The sequence below is a fragment of the Parus major genome, chromosome 2 (assembly GCF_001522545.3).
Source record: "Parus major isolate Abel chromosome 2, Parus_major1.1, whole genome shotgun sequence".
In the NCBI taxonomy this organism is placed as follows: Eukaryota; Metazoa; Chordata; class Aves; order Passeriformes; family Paridae; genus Parus; species Parus major.
In genome coordinates this window covers 27,764,957-27,785,867 of record NC_031769.1, presented here as the reverse complement: position 1 = coordinate 27,785,867, position 20,911 = coordinate 27,764,957, and the positions used below count along the sequence as shown (strand labels likewise).

The window sequence follows — 20,911 nt, the reverse complement described above, 5'->3', positions numbered from 1 at the left end:
TGCTTTTTTGTTATATGACACTAACATCATGATAAAATAAGCACCGTTAAACTTCTTAAAGAGTCAGCACCAGGAGGTTAAAACGTGGTCAAGGGTTAATTTACCAGACAGAAATCTCATTAGGTTTTCATGGATTTGCTGTAGTCAGTCATATATGTATTTGTTATTTTAATGAGTCTTCTATGGACAATGTTTTAAAAGTTGCTGCTCAATAGTTTGGATGGAGGGCATCCATTTCATTGTCTGTCAGGCCCATCAATGACATCAAAGTTTACTGGGGGAATGCCTGGAAGGAATGGATAAAGCAAATGAATTTCAAAAAACTAGTAAGATTTTTAACTTAGTTTTGAAATGTACCTGCATATTATGCTCCAATTGCGACTATCCTTTTTCTGAAGGATTTTCTTTGGTACAAGCATAATTTTATGAAGATGTCCAAAAGGTTTATTTTTTTATCATAAAGTATTTTTGAGCATATTTCTCTGTTTTGTTATCAAGCAATTTTTTTTTTAATATTGAACTTAGATTTTATCATATGGACTATGATGGTTTATTTTTTATTTGAAAATGTGCTTAAACTCTTCTTACATTTCCAAAAGAAAACAGTATTTATTGAATCATCTCTTTGCTCTGTCTGGATTTACTTTCATTTTGTACATTACAGCAAGTATTTTTAGCTCCACAGTGTGTCAAATTGAACAGAAAATACGTATTTAATTGTCCTCTTTCAAATAAATGTGTGAAGTATATATTACCACTAGGAAATGGAAATAATATATAATTTTCAATATTTAGTAAAACTTTATAGTGTATTTGAACATGTCTGTAAAAGAGAACTAGTCTTTTATTTCTAAAGCAGTGTTATTAGAAAAGTTGATTTTAAAATAATTTCTTAAAATAAATTCAGCACTTTTTTGGATATTTTCAATTTGGTAAAAAACTTTCATCTTTTCAACTAAAATTGGAAATTATTTTGAAGTGAATTTTTCAGTTTCTAAAAGGATTATTTAAAAAGAAAATATATTTAATGTGTGGTACTATTAATAGTAGTTACGTTTTAACTACTCTAAGAAGAGTAGTTAAAACATAAAAACTTTACTAGAAAACTGAAAAGTTGTAAGAATTTTGAACAGACATGTAAAATTACAAAGTAATTACTATGCCTTCACCAGTTAACATATGAGACAGTTATGACTGATGACAACCCAAAATGGCAATTCAGCACACAGAACTACAGCATCTTCCTCTTAATAGTTAATGAAGTTTTTCTGAGTGCCCCTGAGAACAGTGGATGAACAAAGATGAGGATAAAGAGGGCTTCGAAACAGCTTCACTCTTCTCCCTAGCATGTGTAACAGGGCCAGAGAGGGAGGAGGAGGGGAAAAGATGTGTGGCATGAGAAGGAACAGCAAGCAGTACAGTGCTTCTCCTGACAGGATGCATTTATTGCACAGCTTCCCTTGGAGTTACAGCCCAGCCGAGACCACAGAGAGCTCGGCTGTTTGCTGAGTGTCAGCCTCCTACGGCTCAGTAAAGCAGGATGCCAAACCTGTGTGCATGGAGTGGGGGTGGTGTGTGTGCTGGAAGGTGGCCACAGGGCTGTGCCAGACTTCGTAAGGTGCAGGTTGGGATGTAAGGAAGTGCAAGGTGGGACACAGCTGTGTGAATTTCACAGGCTATACCTAAAATGTGATGGCTCTGAGGTAACTTTGGAAAATTGGCTTGATGTTGGTTTAATTACCTTGGCTGTCTGACACACCAACAATTTTTAGTGCACTGTTTAAAGATAAGAAAATCCATTATTGATCTTGCTTTAGAACAATATGTGGTAAAGCTTTGGGAGCTGTTTGATGAGTGTCTCAAGATATCCATCCAGTGGGATGGGGTGGTCAGCTGGAGAAAATAGCTTCATCAGCTCTGCTCATTCAGGGGTTAAATTGCCACTTGCTTCCCAGGGTCATATGTGTAGCCACGGCCTTCCCATAAGCTGAGCAGCTACTCCAGTCTGAGTACGGATATAAATAAGAAAATGATGGCCTCCTTAGAGAAACTGTGAATGCCCCATCCCTGGCAGTGTTCAAGGCCAGGCTGGATGCGGCTTTGTCCAGTCTGGTGTCATGAGAGCTGCCCATGGTGGGGGGTAGAATTACCAATTATTTCATCACAAAGGTGGCTTAAAGGAACAGCAACTGAGAGACTTGATCAAGAAGAGAAATTATCATAGGTTTTTATATTTAGAATAACATTAGTTTCTTGGAAGGCCATGTGGGAAGGACAGGAGTGGTGGAAAAACATGGTGCTTCCCTCTTCCTCAGCAGGACTGGACCAGTGAGTATGTGTAGTGAGATCAGAAAGGAGGACAATCAAAGTGTTGTGGCAGAGAGTAATATGTTCTCCAGAATAGAGGGTAATGAAACAATTATAGTTTTTGAAACAAAGTAGTACAGAAGAAGTAACCTGGATATTGTTAAAACCACCACAGGGAAATAATGCAAAAGCAAGTTTCTTTAGTTGGCTTTACACCATTAGTTATAAAGTGAGCCCTCAGAAAGGGCTGAGTGAGAAGTTGGACTTGCTGGCTTTGGGGCTTTACTTGGTAAATGCTGAACTACATCAGATCATAGAAACCTGAAACTTTGTATCTCACAGTGAGACAGCATCATGAATACCTAAATTTACACCTGTGCCGTGATACCTGGAATTTACTGCTCAAAGAGAGGTCAAATATAGCTGTTACGAAGCCACACAATCTGCTTTTGTGCATCTTTGCAGTTCAAAAAGGCAAGAGTTTTTGGACACAGCCTTCCAACAGCCACTCTGTCCAAAGAACAGAAAGTTTGCTTTCTTAGAGGAGTCCTCAGAGCTCCTGAACTTAGTAGGTCCTGGCACAACTACACCAGAAATTCCCCTAGATTTGGTGTATGGGTGCTGCCAAGTTCTGTCAAAAAAAACTTAGAAATTATGTCATCCTCGCAGAAATAAAAATTGCTTTCTATGATTCAACGAGGGGGAAAAAAAAAAAAAAAAAAAAAACAAAAACACCCACCCCAAAACCGCAAACCAAAAACTCTCAACAAAACACCCAAACCTAGAACAACCATGAGCTCTGGGATGCCACCAGCTCCGGACAAAACGGTACGAAGTGTCTCTCGCCGCCCTCACCTGTGTGTGTGTGTGTGTGTGCGTGCTTTGCTTCGCAGAGTCAGGGAGGCGAAACTTTTACTTTAAATCAATTTCTCTTTTTTTTGTGAATGGAAGGGGTTGCCTTGCCACCCGCGGGGGCGTAGGGGACGCGGCGTGCCCGCGGCAGGATCCCGCCGGGCGCCGAGTGCCGCCGCGCTCGGCCGGCTCGGGGCAGCGGCGGGCGTCGCCCCCCGCGGGGCCGGGGCCGGGGCCGGGGGCGGGCGGGCGCGCGGCGATCCGGCGATCCGGCGGGGGGCGCGGGGAGCCAATGGGCGGCGGGGATCCGCCGGCGCGGCTCGGGGGCCCCTGGAGGAGGAGGAGAGGAAAAACCACGGGATTGAGCTCTGTCAGTGGCGCTCGCGGCTTCCAAGGGGGAAGTGCCGGGGAATAATTAATGTTTTTATTAAATTTGGAGGGAATTTTTTGCAGCCGATCGCCGCGCGTGGCCTTCAGGTGGGTCTTCCCCCGCAACTTTGCCCGGCGCCCCGCGGGATTGCGCGGCGGCGGTGGGGCTGCGGGAGCGATCCTGTGGGAGAAGGTGGCCGGTGCGCGGGGCGGGGGGGCCGTGTTGTGTGTGTGTCGGGGTGTGTGTGTGTGTGTGTGTGAGGGAGCGCTGAGTGCGCGGCCGCCGCCGCCGTGCCGTGAGGTGCGCGGCCAGCCCCGCGTTCGCCATTACGAGTTGGCCGCACGCTTGCGAGAACCGGGGCTGCCGCCGGCGCGGATCGCCCGCGGGCGCGGCGCGCAGTGTAAATAAAGCCCTGCCTCCCGCCCCGCCGGCTGCCGCCGCCGCGGAGTGCTTCTGCTCCGCGCTTTGCTGGCAGGAGCGTGTAACCCAGGTGAAGGCAGAGAAGGGAGGGTTGTTTTTATGAATGGGACTCTTTGAGGTTAATTAGGTATGCAAATGCAAGCAGTTCATTCATGCTGCCTCTTTTTTTTTTTTTTTTTTTTTTTTTTTTTTTTTTTTAAATCTAAAAGCCATCTTGTATTCCCCTCTAGGCTGATTGGAGTCCAGATCCCGAGGAAATCTCCAGATCAAATGCCCAGTAAATAAAAACACTGAGCTAAGACTCGTGGAAGAGCTGCAGAATGGATGGATTTTATGACCAGCAAGTGCCTTACATGGTCACCAATGTGAGTGATCAGTTCAAAGTTGGTGTTTATAAACTCGACTTCGACTTATTTCTGTGGGGGAGTTTTACAGACACAGTCTCTGCTTTGTTACGGCTGTAGGGGCAACTCTTCATCTGGGAGCTTTGCTTGCAAGATGAGCCTATCTTCTTAGTTATTGCAATAAAGCATCGTGTTCTTTTAAAGACAGTTTTGGGATGATTAAAAAATCATGCACATGATTAGCGGATGAGGGAGGCGAGAGCAGCAGCAGCTGCATTCAAAGTTTCTGGCTGCGTTTGCCTGCAACGTTCAAAAGAATGAAGTTGAGGCAAACATTAACCTTTTTTTTTCCTCTCTTTTTTTTTTTTTTTCTTTTTCTTTCAGGACTTTGAAAACAATTTTATAAGTAACACAGGGAATCAAAGCAGTCTATTAAAATTTCCTATCTGGGTTCTCCTGCATATCTTATGCTATGGGGATTTATGGGCTATTGTGTAGGTTTGTATACTTTAGATGCTAAAAATATGATGGTATTGTATTGCTGCTTGAGCACGTTATATATGTATTGTACAAATAGATGTCTACGTAGATAGATAAAAATGTGTTGCATTTAGACATAGGAATCTTTTAGAGCATGTTAGGTGCTCAGCAATATCTTTTGTTAGAAATTGAAGGCTTGCAAGAAGTCCCTGTTTGAAAATGTAAAGAATTTATGTCAACTTTGCATATTCTTGATTAAATAAAAAAAAGCCCAAAACAAACCCAACCAAATTTCAAACCTTAGATTTTTAAAGTAACTGATCTTTCCTGTTTATAGAATCCGCGTGGGAGAAACTGTAATGAGAGACCGACAAATGTCAGGAAAAGAAAATTCATTAACAGAGACCTGGCTCATGATTCAGAAGGTGAGGGCTTGTTGTTCCCCCCCACCCCCCTGCTTCTCCCTTTTTTACTAATGCAGAGAAGCTTTTTGAGAGCTCTTTATTTATTTATTTTGGAGATAAATATAGCTAGATCAATCTGAATAAACAAGACAAGAAAACTACATTTACTAATGCAAAACAAACTAGCAAAAGCAATAAATTTATAAAGTTGAAAGTCTTTCCTTGACTTACCCTGTTGCATTTTGTGCACATGTGGCACACGGATGTCATGCACTGAGGCCAAGCCTTTGCAGCATCTGACACAAGTCATGGCACCTGGCTTTTTCACCACCAGGCCTCTTCAGATTTAGGGCATTCTTCATCCTTCCCATCTTTTAATGTCCTTTTCCCTGGTGTGTCTTCACTGCTGGTAGCAGGAGAGAATGTGGGTGTGGAGATTTGATTTTTACCAGCTTGACTGTATAGTCAGACTTCTGGTGCCTGCTGGCCTGTTTTTCTTGTTGTATAACACTAACAGGGTTAAAAATCCAGGGAATTTTGATTAAGGGAGCCTAGAGGGTAGAAAGTTTTGGAGGGCCAAAGGTTTGTAACTTGCTCCCCATCAGTAGCCATCAGGATTGTAGCTTGAGAACTGTAGGCTGATAATAAGTGTTAACACTTCTTTAGGTTACAAGGTCTGTATTATGCTGTGTCTACAGCCCTGAAAGTACATAAGACATACAGGAAGATATGAGAGGCCTATAACTCACCCCTGTGTAAATCTTATCAGGGTAAAAGCACACTGACACACTTCAAAATCCATACTTGTCTGGAAAAGTAGATTGAAAAGAAAGCAACTTTGTGATTTTCAGTTAAATCATTTCCCAATGTGCTTGTGGGGTATCAGTCCACAGGCTAAATGAATAGCCTCTGTCATTTAAGTATATGTAAATAACTATCTGTCAGCATTCATAAAAGAGGAAGTCTCTCTCAAAATACAGTAAATTAAAAATAAACCATTTCTTAGTTCAAATATCCTACTTAGTCTTAGCAAAGAGAATTTTCGTATCTGAGTTTCTGCGGCTTGCAAGTAAGCTGAATGTTGCTTTGGTTTACACCCCTTATAAGTAACTTATTTCAGTGAATTGCAAAAGATTAGCTGCTGCAAAATTCAGTCCATGAGGAAGGTAGTTTTAGCTTTTAAGTAGCACAGTGGGCATAGAGGAAATAGTGGTGATTCTCATGTCATACAAAGTAAAACATAAGGGGAAGTACAAAAGATTTCCCATTTCTCTTTGCTATTGCAGCATCTCAGGTCATGGCTTCAGAATTTTTATATGATAGTTATGACCCTACTATTAAAAATATTCAGTTATTGCTCAGGCAGAGCTGTGGAAGTCCAAGCAAGCTTTATCTGGGCTAGATTTTACAGGTGGAGGCCTGAATTGTGTAAGAAGAAATAGTTCACCTGTAAGAAATATTATGATTTTTAACTTTTCTATGTGTTGCTGAATGAGCCTTTTATACCACAGAGCTCTGTTAAGATTCTGGTTATTATTTCAAGAGCTGAAAATACAGTAAGTGCTTGGGTTTTTATTAATAGATTTAGAAAAATCAGTAACTGATGCCTAAGAATGCCTGCTTTTTCTCTACATTTGACTGCCAAAACAGAATGAATGTGTATTGTTCTTAAGGAAAAATATATTTTTAAACATATTTTAATCTTGTTCAGAGATTAAAGGTGTGAGTCTTTTATCCATGTCTTTATCTTTTTCAGAACTCTTTCAAGATCTGAGCCAATTACAGGAGACATGGCTTGCAGAAGGTAAGGGAAAAAACTGCTTGTAAAAAGAGGAAAAACAACTCTGGAGAGGAAAAAAAAAGTCCTGAACTTGCTGTCTTAATGTTCAGCCCAATTAATTGAGCTCTAAAAGAGCCACCTCATGTGTCATGCATACATTAGAGCCTCTGATGAGTTTGTCTTTGGGGACTCTGGGGCTGCTCTACCCAGTGTCATCACAAATTACCAGGAGAAATTGCTTCCAGCTCACAATCACATCTGCTTTTGGCAAGAACTAATGCACCAAGACTTCAAGTTCTAAGCCTCTGTTCAGATTTTAATTGCAATTGATCAGGTTTATATTATTGTACCTCGAGAGACTACATACAGCCAGAACTGGGCTTGCTGTTTCCTTTTCAGCAGCACATATAATTATTTGGTGTTCTGGTGGAGTACTTTTCTGATGGCAGAAATTAGTTTCTCTGGGTTCATCGGGACGGGATGCTTCAAGATTTAAGTGCAAGTGTCTTCTTTCCACCTTGTTCACAACACAGAACATTAGGTGTGTATGAAATACTTAACTAGTGCTTTTTCTTTCTTTTCCTTTTTTTTTTATTTCCCCCCCCCGAGAAACCTTTAAATATTTTGCATGTTATTTTTGTCTTTGTATTTGTAGTCATGAGATTCTGGACCGGGTGATTAAGAAACTGTTTTACAGATGCATGTTCTTTTAAGTATTTCAAATAATCTTGCAGAGCATATTCTAGTGAAGAGACAAGGTTTAAGAACAATAATGTGCAAAGCTGAATTTTCAGTAGTTGTTGAGAGATGAATTTAACAGTAACAAAAATGTGCTGCTGCATTAGGAGAACTTTAACAAGTTACAAGGTACCTTTTTGCTTGTTCAAGTCTATTTGTTTTCAGCAATATTTTCTGATTTTTATTTTGTTTGATATTTGCAGTACTGTTTATTTGAAGCATAAAGATTTTTGTGCAATATCTGTTCTTAGTATTTCTGGTCAATTTTTTATGTAAACTCCTGTATCTGAAATAGACATAAATTTGATGCAAGTTGAAATAATCTATCCAGATTCATCCTGATTTAAATGAATGTGAGTATTCACAAATGTTTAATTTTTTTCCTGTACAGGACTATGCGCAGCTGTTTATAAAAGAGATGCAAAAGAGATATTCTGGGGTTTTTTTGGGTATATTGGGGTTGTTTTGTTTTGTTTTTTCTTTCTTTTGTTTTGTGTGTGTATGTGTGTGGGTTTTTTTGTTTTTGTTTAAAAGGAGGGATGTTGGGGTGAAATGCTTGATGCTGGTGTTCATAGAAAGGGAAATACTGCTGATGAGTACTTGCTTATGCCCTGATTCTGTTTTAACAGCTTTTTGTATAGTTTCTTTACCTGTAAGTAAGTTGTGAGGTATTGTTTATTTTGATGACATTTTTATTCTGCTAGTATTAGTTTTAGTATGGGGTTATTCTGTGTACAATCACAAACCCCTCCTGAAATTAATGGAACAGGGAATATATTTTTATGAACTAAAAGAATTCTTCCCTAATAATTGCAAATAGGATGTCCTGTACTAAGATAATTTTTGTAGTATAATGGTCAGATGCAACTGTAGCTGTCTCCCTGTCTTAATTTTCCTAGGGAACTCTTTACATTATATAATCTCATTCATGTTAGCAAATTAGAAACATGTTAAAATGCTACTTGAAAGATACTATTGTTTAATTTAGAGGTTAACTTTCAGTTAGATTTTTTTTTTCACTGGCACGGATGGTTTTGTTTCTGAAAAACGATTGAATTTCTTTGATCTTAGGTCAGAAAAAATACAGGCAGATTCATAATGCATGTGGAGATAATGGAAGTTTGAAAAATAATGCAGAATTTAGAACTAATTTGATCATTTCCATAGGTACATTTATTAATGTAATGGCAATTTTTATTCTGAAGGCACTGCTTATTTTAGACTAGAAGCACTTGTTTGAAAGCTTTTTTACCTCTTTATAAGAGTGTATTTCACTGAAAAAAATTAGATAGATTTTGCGAGAGAAGGTGTCTAGTCCTATGTCAGGTCAAATTACCTTTATAAAGGCAGATAAAATAATCTGGGAAATATCTAAAAATTAAAAAAAGAGAAAGTGCTGTTTGTTTGTTGGTTTTTTTTTTTTTTACCTAGCAGAAAGTAATAATAATGCTAAATAATGCTATTTTTCCACAGTATACTGCAACTAAATATTACAGGTTTTTCAGTGTTCTAGAAGTACTTTAAGAAATCTCTGTTTCGGGCCATGCCATGGATGGAGCTGTTTCATGAAACACAAACTGCACAGCTTTTCTTAAGGCTAAACTAAACTTGAAATAAAAAGTTAGGATGACAACACCAAGTATTGAGCTATTAGCTTGACCCCAAAGTTTTATGAAAAAAACCCGCCCTTAACAACTTCTGTTAGTCTTTATAATGTGCTGTGTTTGAGGACATTGTAGCTCTGCTCAAATGTCTATATGGATGAGCTTAGCCAGGAAACAGATTTTGAAATCAGACTTGTTTACCCATTGCTAGATGTGTCCATTTATGTTCTTCTGGACCTTGCTAGGCTAGAAGTCTGCCAATTTGGCAGCATCAGTACTGTTTACATATTTCTTTTCATAATGCTTTGGAGCCAGGGAAATGACCATGAAATTTTGACCCTTTTTAAGAAAAGCAGTGGCAGCTGACCAGGTTTCTCCCACTAGTTCAGATCCCCACTGGGGAGTAACCAGGTCAAAAATCTACTTAGTAGTTAGGAGAAGAAAGTGAGTTGCATTTTATGACACACAAAAATAATGCTTGTGGATTTCTTTTCTTTGTTTTGCTTTTCCTGAAGCTGTCCTTACTGCATTATATACTTTAGCCTGAGGATTTTTACAGTTAGTGTCACCTGTGACAAGTTGGTGGTAAACAAGTAAAGAGAAAAGAAATGTATTCTTTCCCTCTTGGAAATGGTGGGAGGTTCACTTGTATTAAAGTATTAATCCAAATGTAAACAATTCAGTAACCTCTTTAATATTTTATTACAACATAATTAACAAGCTGAATACTACTTACAGAGAGCTCACAGATGTATTCCACTAGCTGCATAGTAGATTTTTATGGAAATGAGTTTTGCTTCTTACTCTGTGTTGTATTATATATGTAGGAAAGACTCTAAATTATTTTGATGTAAAACTTGCTCTGAAAAAGGTTGCTCTGTGTCAATTGTTATGCAAGACAGAAGATAGAGTATAACAGTTATCTCATGTTAGAAATTGAAAATGGGAACCTTTTAATAATTTTTTTCAATGTTCAGCCTTGAAATAGTTAAAGTTGCCTAGTGCTAAGCAAGACATATTATTTGGATTTTATCTTTTAGATTTAAATAACTCAGTGGCAACATTTTGACATGATAATACTATAAAATTACTTTATTGATTCAATGGTTTTGGAATCAGATTGGTTCTTTCAGGTAGCAATTGTTTGGTGACTTGAAAAAAGTGGTTAAAATATTAATTTAATGTTACCTTGTCATGGTACCTCTTCCTACTTATTGTGCAACAAAATGAAGAGAGAACAAATTGTTAGTGAGTGCCTCCTTTCTATGGTGAAAACATTTGGTTTTGGGCAATCCTAGAGAAACAAAAAACTCAGATTTAAAAGAAAATATTATTTAGATACTAATTTCTCCTACAGCTTGTTCACGATAAATAGAAGGAATCCCAAGCGAAGACAAATAATAAATTGTGCACTAGATCTGGTTCTTAGAGTGATAGATACTAATTCTCAGATGGCAATATACTAAAAAATAAAATGTAACTTTTTTTTTGTGATTTGAAGAACATACAGAAAGATTAAGTACACAGTAAGTGGGTTGAAATAACAGCTACAGGTAACGGGTTTGTGCCTCTACTGCAGCTCAGCTAAATTGAGTGGATGGCTTCTTCAGGCTACTGGTATTCAGAAGCCCCTTCTTAGTGTCTGAGAGTAAGTAATTTCTCTCAAATAATTATTTCCCAGCTTTGGAATGAACTTACGGAAATAAGTTTTTTCCCCTCTCTTCTCCTAATGTGAAGGTCTCACCAGTGTTGCAGTGATGTCTAAGCGAGTGTTGACTTGTAGTTTATTTCTTGAATGAGGAGGTGTGAAAGGAAATAGTTTCTAGGTCTTGAAGGATTGCTTTTAATAGAGAGTACTGGATCTTCAAATATTAGTCCAGTGGCTTTGTTTAATCTAACTAGCATTTTTCTGCCAAAAAGTTGTAAAATTTAGCCAGTGTAAGGCAGATGGTATATAGCTATATTCAAGAATTATCCACATTTTTATAGGAGCAATAAGAGTCAAGAAATAGTAATTTTATACCTCCATGACTGAAGCCTGCCTGACAGGAGCAAACATTCTTAAAAGCAGTGAAAACACTTTCAGTTTGTAGTATAGAGAATACTTTTTAAAAATTTTTTTTTTTTTGTGGACTCTAGTGATTTGATAGATTTGATTTGCTAATACAGCTCATGATCATAAATATCTGCACAAAAAAAGAGAGGAGTTAGATTAGGCAAAATAGGAGGAAAAGGAATGTTATTAAAAAAAACCCTGAAATAAAAAAAACACCGAAAATGTGCAAGTATGCAAGTCAGTGCAGTAATAAACTTCTTCATGCTTCTCTTGTTTGCTGGAAAAGTAAATAATTTTACTCAAAATCATAATTTTCAGAAGCATAGAGGGGTTTGCTAACCGTGATGCACATAGCAAAATATTAAATGTGATTAGCCCTTTTAAAACTAACCTTTTTTCTCATTTTTAGTATAGCAGCAAATGAAGAACAGATTCTGCAAACCCATCTTCATATTCCTTGGGATTATTCATATAAGGAAGAATTTTGAGATCTGGAGCTAGTTTTGAAGTGCATTTAAGTTTATTAGTCAGAGCATCTCACTTTATGTAAAAAGGGTTTGGGGTTGTTTTGACAGCAAATCCAGTGCTTTTGGGAAATAATATTTTTTACCGTCTTGAAATTTATCACTGTTTTGCCTTCCCAGTGTTTCTTTGTTAGAAACAGTTGTTCCCGTGGAAAAAGAGCAGCCACCAGCCAACACCCCCCACCCCAGTTCTTGCAGGAATACTTACAATTTAGCCAGTCTTTCAGATACTCAGAAGTGACAATGAATCAAAGAAAACTCAATAGATCCATTACTGTTGAGGCCCGAAGTCTTATTTTAGCTGAGGCCAAAATACTACTGCTCATATAGGATTTCCTGTCAATTTCAATTTCTTTTGCCACTTTGAATAAATGATGGATATTTTAAAACTAATTGCTCTTAGCTCTAAAAGTGAAGCATGAGGTCAGAGCACACAGTACCGCAGGAAGTGTTCTGCTACCCAAAATAAAGTTTTAAGTGAAGCATTTTCAGCTTCTTGTTTTTCTGGACAGTTTCCATTTTATTTTTATTTTTTTTTAACAGGAGCACCTTTCTCTGGAGTGCAGCTGAGCTTTTGGGAGCAGTTTGTGAGTGGGAGAAGGAAGAGTTAAATTTAAGCCCTTTATAGTTTGCTTTACTTTTCATTTATTAAATAACGTTCCTTAGCAGGTCTGTGCTGCATCTTGAGACAAAGCAGTGAAATCACTGTGTTTATGCCTAAAGTTCAAGTTTACTTTGCTGTAGCTTTCTGGAAGGGTGTGACATGAAAAGCTTGTGGTTGGGGCCACATGGTTCATGCTGGACTGTGTTTTTGTGAATGGAGGCAGAACTCCAGTTCTGACTGCTTGTCTTGAGGAATTGCTTCGGAGATCAGCTGTCTCATTCACTGGCAGAAAGAATGACTCATACATCTTCTGCCTTGTTTGGCTCCAGGTCATTGTTACAGTGGATAGAGCTGGTTTTAATTAAATATTAACTCCTTTTGTCCTGGATGCTTGTTAATGGGGACTTTTTTGTTTACTCAAAATGAAAGCAAGCTAACGGGCCCAAGTTCTAAACTCTTTTTCCCCTCCAAATTGTTTTCCCTTTGCAAAATGAGCCATCAGTTCAGCCTTTCAAAGAGTGTTTAAAGCTCTAAAACTACAAACAAATATTAAGTATTTTTGTGCTGTGAATGTTTGCATAGCTCAGTAGGTAGTGAAACTGTAAAACTTAAACTGATAACATCTTCAAGATCATCATTAATGTTTCTGCATGCTTTCCAAATCCTCTTGAGACATTATAGCTACAGTCAGGAGTTAAAAAAAAACAACTTTTGGTAATATTCTAGGCTGAGCTGGATAGTATATGCTGCAGATGTTGTCTGCTTCAGGAGTCTGAGACTTGATGGCTCTGAATGTGGAATGAACTAATGTAGCTGCTTCTGCTATAAGCAGTAAAAGCCACGTGCTTAATATCCTTCAGAACCTTTTATTAGTCTTTTGGAATATACTTGCCTTCTCAAACCCCCCTAATTAAGTAGCTCAAGGAAATGTTCTCATTCAGATGGGTGATCATTTCAGATATCTTTTTTCAATTTCTCCCTGAATGGCAAAGTTTAAAAAAAAAAAAAAAAAGTTTTGGTGATTTATGCATTGTGTCTTGTGTATATTAACTGAAGCTTTTATGGCAGCCTTGCTAAGTTGCAGTATTTGTGAATAAAAGCGGAAATGAATGGCCTATGTATATAAATGTGTAGACAGCTGTGACACTGCAAGTTACATTTTCCTTTCAGACATTCATGTTGAAGTGTCTTTACCTGCCTATTTAATTTGCTGCAAAATCTACCTGTAATTATCCAAAATCCAGGTACAAAAGCCCTCTTCTGCTTGAGCAATGGGATGATGTATCCCAGTGATAGAGCATCTCACAGCGAGATGCTCGTGGAAGGAGTCTCTGTAAGATGATGCATTTCAGCAGTATCATCATGTGCAAGTTTCAGCTCTGCTTGTTTAAGAATAATATCACATTCAGTGAACTCATGTCTACCAGTTAGCAGGTTCTTTTAATTTCTCTGTATAGGCTTCTGGGCTCCTTTCTAAGGTACTGATGCTACTAAATTTACATTCCAGTTGGAAATGCATGGAAATGCATTCTAGTTTGAATGTTTTGGATGCTGTTATTTGTTTTGTTTGTATTTGGCAGGGTTTTAAACACTTCTTAACTTGCTGCATTCCTTTTTCTACAGAGGCTTTTAAGGCTATGTTAATATTGCATTTAAAGTAAATTTTGACAGCATGTTCTCCACCTGTTTCTAGAGTACCGATTAAGTGATGTGCTCTGTCTCTATTAAATATGCCTTCATAAATTTTGGGGATCCATGAATGAAGTACATTATTCTTGTTTACTCCATAAACGAGAGCAAATCAGGGGTAATGACAGTAATGTAGTGGTTTCCATGACAGTTCAACCAGATATATATATTTTTTTTTTCTTACTCTATGGCTGGGGGAAACAAAAGGACCTTACTTACTGATGTATACATAAATCTCTACAACAGATTTTTTTCTGGACTAAGTCAAATTAAACTTATAAAACCAGAATGAAGCACCGGTGAAGCTGTCCAGTGCACAGAGCATGCTCTCTGGAAAGTTATATGATATTTCTGTCCCTGTTTTGCAACCATTAAATGTAGCCTCTTTATTTAAACAGAAGGGGTTTTGTTTTCTTCGAGACTTTTAAAGACATCCTAGATTCACAAACATATATATATATGTATCTACATATGCATGTATATATAAAATGCAGGTGCATGTTAAAAGAATTAATTCTGCTAGTCTCCTTGCTACATTTGAAAAATGTGTGGGATGTGTCTTCTGTAAACAAGAAGTTACTTGATTCAATTGCTTTAAATCTGAATGTACTCACAGACGCTTCACAAACAACTGGAAATATAAGAAAACTTAGGAACTGATTTTTAAGTAGAAGACCTTAAAAAAAATCCTAATCAGATTTTTCTGTGACAGTCAAATAGTCGGCATTTTTGTAAGGAAAATGCCAAACATCCACGTGTAGTCAATTGCATGAAATGTCAGAAATTGCGGAGTGTTAGTGTTGGCCTCATCCTGTCCCTGAGTTCATTCTTGGTAAAACTTCTGTGGTTTCTCTGGAAGAAAGAGAAATTGAATCCATCAAAATAGTCAGAATATTTCAGTTGTTTTATACCGCTTCAAACTTCAAGGAACCAGTATGTCCTCAGAGGTACTGGTTTATTCTAAAAGGATGGATTAGTGTCAGCTTTGATTTTGTTTGGTATTTTTTTAATTAGAAACCCAAACAAGAGAGCAACAGTAGCTATGCTTTTATTTTCAAAATAAGGCTAATTATTCAGTGTATTTATCTTAAAATTATTTTCAAATCTGTATTTGTGCATTTCCAAGGTAATTTTTTTTAAGGGGTATTTGCTGCAATATGACAGTAGGATTTTAAATTTATTTTAAAACCCAGAGCAAATAAATTTTCAGTATTATGAGCCTGATTCTGAACTCTTTACCCAGGAAAAAACCTTCCAGTTAAGTCATTAGAAATATTTCCTGAGTAAAGGAGTGGAGATCTTGTCCATGAAGAGCACTGTAGTGCACATTCAAAGTAATTGTGAGTAATTTTAATTAAGTACATATCTTTAATTCAAAAAAATTATATTAAAACTAGCAGAAATTGCACATATATAATGGGGAATATGCACTTCCTATACTAGAAAGTGTTCTGAAGGGCATTAAAGTTACATTTTATCATTTAAAATATTTGAGAACATTTGATAGTCACAGTTTCGATAAATAAATTTATAAGCAGCATTTACCTTTCAAATCTTGTTGGGTAACCAAATCACGGCAGATGTTAACTTTTAATTAAGATCATATGAATTATTTGCTTGTCTTTGGACAAGAACTGTGGAAAATGTTTTTAAATTGTTATTTTATGCAGCTTTGCTGTGCTGATTCCAGTTAGTATGTATGTTGAGAAAAATATGACAAAGTTAAGAGAAGATAAGCTGGATCTCTCTTGCGATGTACCAGAAACAGTCATGCTCTGAGGATGCCGTTTCTCTGTGTAATGTTCTGCAGTTATTTAAATGTATTCATCTATAATAAACATTAAGTGCTATTTCAGCTTAAATGGTTTAAATGAGTTTACCACACAGTTTGAGAGATGGCTAATGTCTTAGATATACAACGAAAAGGAACTGCGGTACAAGGGGAGCAAAATTATCTATCAGCAGACCATGAAATGATTGTATTTAATAGCTCAGGTTTGTGATGGAAGTTTCCTCAAAGCAAAGATGATCTTACATAAGGCAAATGGATATTAATCGGAATTTTTACTTTAAGTAAATGTTTTTCGGTGTCTGAAATGTTGTCATTGAACGAGGAATTCTGTGGTCTGGTAAAATAGTTCTTTTTGAATATTTAAAACAGTATCAGAAAATCCCTACTGTGTTGGCTGACTGCCACGAACAATTGGAATCACTTTTAAGTAAGCCGAAGGTGTGGTAGTTTCAGGTTAAAGAAGCATTAGTGTTAATCAACGGGATTTGGTTTTATGCGGACTTTATGTGCAGTTCTTTTGAAAATGAGCACTAATGAGTTTTACCAGTGGCATGGTAGGTCCAGACCCTGGAACAGGGAGTGAGGCAGGGCCAGTGAGCCCCCACATCCTCCCATTCCCCATTGCTCTGTGCCGGGGCTTCTGTGGACTCACACTGCACCACGCAGCTTCACCCCAGGGTTTATCTGATATTAAAATGATGCGCTTGCCTGATTTTCATACTCAACAATGAAGAAACAAAAAATCATAATTTTAAACTTGACTGTACTTTGAATTAAGCACAAGAGTCTTTATTTATGCTTTAATGGCTTATTTTAATTCTTGTTTCTTGTTTTTTGTTTGTTTTTTGTTTTCCTTTCTTTAGCTCAGGTACCTGACAATGATGAGCAGTTTGTGCCAGACTATCAGGCTGAAAGTTGTAAGTATACTACAAATCATCACTTTCTTAAAATATATATATTTGTATATTTATATCTGTGTCTTCATATTCATTTTGTCATCTCTGGTCATGTGATATCTCCTTTTGTTGGTCGGTGACATCAGTGTGATGAGTAGATAAAGCAAGTGGCATTTTGATGTGCAGCCAAAAGAGCTTGTTTGGGCTGAAGGTATAACCTTTAGCAGGGGGCCCTTTCCTGTCATTTCCACTCTCAGCCCCAGGGAAGCATGGAAAAACTTAGGCTGTGGAGGTGGAAGGAGTTTCTTTGTCTGTAGAGTGAGCAGAGGAGCTTTTTAGCCAGTACAGATTAGATATTGTGGGACATAGGATACATCTCTGCTGAGCAGAGGTCCAGCTGCTCAACATGTTTTGTGTATGAAATTAAATTCTCCACATAATCAATCAAATAAAGCTGAAGCATTTTTAAGTAGTCTTAGCATGTGACATTTTCTTGCTTAAACAATATTTTCCTTTGAGTTAATTGGTGGAAAGAGAAGTTATGTTAAGCTGGGTGCTTTGCATTGTTTTCTATTTACTTAACAAGATCCTAAACTTATTTTTATCAGCCTGTACCTTTCAAGTCTTGCCTTTACCTATTAAAATGCTCCTATTCTGTTAAATGCTGGCTCTGTTTTGCTGTACCTGCTGTTCTGTGGTATTGGGTGATTGCAAGGGCATAGCCTGAGAAACATCTGACAGTCATAGACTTCTTGGAGCTTCTTTTTGCAGTTTTCTTCTTCATGGCCTCTTCCCCATCATCAGAGGTCTCTTCTAAACAGTGTCAGCTGATTGCAGCAGAGCACATGCTAGCTTTTCCATTTTGCTAAATAACTTAAATAGTTTATCCTATTGGAGTGAATTACTGCGGTTCACTAAACCAGATAGCTGTTAAACATGGCATTCATGTACTGAAATACTTAAATTAATATAGAGAGATTAGGAAGAATTGCATTAAAATAGTCTTTAACCCAAAAAAGAAATTCACACTTGCTGAATTTTCCTATAAATCTTTTAGATTATTTTTTCCAGTTATTAAGAAGCTGTTTTAAGAAGAATTTATTGAGAATATTCATAACAGCATTTAGTGAGACAAAAAAAAAACTACACTTTTTTTTAATCCCCTGGAATTGTACTATTCTTTGCAGCATAGTATCCCTGCACAGCAAACAATTTAAATTAGTTTTTCTCTCAAAGTTCCTGTACATATGCTAACCAGCAATCATGGTCACTTTTAAACTTTGAAAACTGCCTTTTATAACAGAGGTTTGTTTTTTTACCTTCGAAGTCTTCAAAGACTTTTTTTTTTTAATTAAATTATAATATGAAAGAGAAAACAATCTACAAATTGAAAATCAGATATGTTACTTTACATATGGATCTGTGTCCAAATATAGTCATTCATGCATATACCTTTGTGTAAGAGTACAAAGTTCAACTGGGGCTTCTATTAACCCACAATTATCGTTACACAACAAGTCAATGATTCTTGGAAAATAATTTGTGGACTGTGAATGAAAAGCCCCATTGAAGCTGGCCACTGCTTTTGGTGATAAAGAAATTCTCCTAATATGGCTATTTTATTAATGCTGTTATGTTTCAAAGTTCCTTAGCCACAGCTTACACAGTATTATCAAAGGAACATTTATTTCTTAATTTCAGTTGGCTTCTTTATCTTAAGTAAAGGTCAGGAGAGCTTCCTGGAGAGTTACTCTGGCAAAGGTTATGGAGTTTCAGACATATACTTGGATATAATGTATGTAGCTGTGGGCTCTGCAAAACAGGAACGGAGATCAACATAACCAAAGCCATGGGGAAATTACTACTGCAGAAGTAACACAATTGTGACTGTTTTCTCTAGGATCCAAGCCTGCCTTCAAACTCCATTATAATGACTTGCTCTATGTAGTCTACAGTGCAGTACTGAGCCCGTAGCTGGCAGCAGTCTGCCAGAAGCACTTGACTTGTTTTTTAAAAAATCTACTTAAATTTATTTTATTCTGTTTATTTTAATTATTTTTTTATTTTTTTTAACATGGGAGAGAACAGACAAGATTTTATAGATTTAGTGTTTAATACATATAATTGAGCCTTTAGTGTTTAATACATTTAACTGAGCCAAAAAAATGAGGAAGGACAGAAGTGTAAACCAAGAAGGGGGTCGCAGCAACTTTGGTTCAAAGGCATCTAAACTGAACTGTGCTTTGCTACAAAAATTTCATTTATGGAGCTGTTTATAGATAGGGATGTGTATGTGATGTGCAAATTGTGTGAAGAAAACTGAAGTGTTTCAGTGAAACAGTTACAATCTGCAATCCAGGTACAAAAAATAATGTCATTTTATTTCTAGCTTCATTGCTTTAAAGCCGAGACAGATGTGTGCTGTTAAATTGAAAATTGTGATGTTAAATTTAAACATTTAAAAGAGACTTAATAAGCTTCAGTAACAGTGGCAGTTCTGGAACGATGTGGTTAAAATTTTCTTGCCTAGAAATCACCAGCTTGGTAATTTGAAGAAGTCAGCTCTTGAAGCAAGATGTGGAAGGTAGTGGAGGAACTGATACTGCCAAGATCATGTGCTGTGTCCTAGCACTGAGCAGGATTAAATGTCCCTTAAAGTGCTCTGGCTTTTTGCATTTATTTTCTGTAATAATGATTTTAACTAGTGAAACTGCACTGGTATTAGTAACTAGGGGAAACATTTAGTTTAGATTAGATATACAGTCCACTTTATCCACACAGGGATTTAACTTCAAAGCTAGCTTGGGACCATGAATATTTCAATTATGAGTTGCTATTAAACTTCAATCAGTTTTTGAAAAGCAAACATAATATGTGTATTTATAGTTAGGTGTGGGCTTTAGATATTATGAGTGAAATCAACAGCTAGCATAACTGCATGTGGTATTATTGACGTTATTGGAATTACGCATATTTCTGTTAGCTAAGGATCCAGCACGTCAAGCTTTAAGCTTGAGTTTACCTGTTTAAAAGTAAAATTTATTTTGTTACTCCTTTATGTCTTCTGGAAAGATGCACTTCCTACCATAAGAATCTTAGTAATGCCTGCACTTTCAGAGCTTACTTTTTTGTCACCAAAGTCTTCTCTTCCCTTTTTATTAAATATTTTTTAACTTGGCATATCTGTCACAAAGAACCTTTTTGTAATTTTGTTTAGAGTGAGTGGAATTTAGAGTAGATAACAACTAGCTTGTTTGGCTGAAATTTGAAAAACAAAACAGTTCGTTTTCTCGTACCTTCCTGCTTTCTGTGAGCACTGAAATTCTTGAGTTCTAAGAGACAAAAATGTGTAAATTTTCAAATTCAAAAATATTGAATTGCATATTAAATAGGGTAATTTTCTTACTTTTTAATTTCCATTCTTGCAAAAAATAAACATTCCACAGAAGGAGTGAGGAATCACTTCTACAGGCTTTTACTTAAAAATTCTGGTTTAGGCAGGTTGGTTTTGTCTCTTTTTGAATCTGCTTCTACAATGCAGTTCATTTGTTTGATGAGCATTCAGGTAACTTCCTAATGACTATGCTTTAAAAATGACATGAAAAGTTGTGTAAAACAAAGATGTAAAAAATCTGTTTCCTCTAAATAGATGAATATTTTGTTGTTTTTTTTTTAATCAGCATTCTGTATGTGACACTTTTTTCTAATTCTTATCCAATTCATAAAACCTAATTAAGCTGGTTTTCCCTCCATATAAAGTCAATATTCACATTTGGAAAAGGGTGACCTGTGTTAACTTCCTCAGATAAGGTTTCCTATTGTTTCAAGTCCATTTTCATATACTGAGGAGGAGCCAGCTCCTGAACTGGTTGCAATCAGTGGCAAGGCTTTCAGATACTGTAGAACAGCAAGGACTTTCCACTCCAGGAGCAAAAATGAATAAAGTGTTCAGTTTGCTCGAAGTCAATAGCTGTTGAGGTGAAGATTACTTGCTCCCATTGTTTGGATGGTTTCTGTGACAGACACAAGAGGAAGTAGGTAGGATTTGCTG

At 37.0% G+C, this 20,911-nt stretch overlaps 1 protein-coding gene across 6 annotated transcripts in view; it reads left to right on the top strand.

Moving 5' to 3' along the window:
* The first annotated feature begins 3,065 nt into the window (after positions 1–3,065).
* ETV1 (ETS variant transcription factor 1) overlaps positions 3,066–20,911 on the top strand; it is a 66,751-nt gene continuing 48,905 nt past the window's right edge. The window contains exons 1-5 of one of the 6 annotated variants that reach the window (XM_015619381.3): positions 3,066–3,135; positions 4,180–4,314; positions 5,111–5,198; positions 6,934–6,981; positions 16,828–16,881. In XM_015619381.3, coding sequence (XP_015474867.1) covers positions 4,270–4,314; positions 5,111–5,198; positions 6,934–6,981; positions 16,828–16,881 — 235 coding nt within the window. In that variant the 5' untranslated portion in view covers positions 3,066–3,135; positions 4,180–4,269. Of the gene's footprint in view, positions 3,136–3,489; positions 3,637–4,016; positions 4,077–4,179; positions 4,315–5,110; positions 5,199–6,625; positions 6,734–6,933; positions 6,982–7,356; positions 7,499–15,444; positions 15,513–16,827; positions 16,882–20,911 lie in introns of those variants that run through there. The other 5 variants (XM_015619380.3, XM_015619382.2, XM_033511869.1 and 2 more) reach the window with 5 other exon arrangements.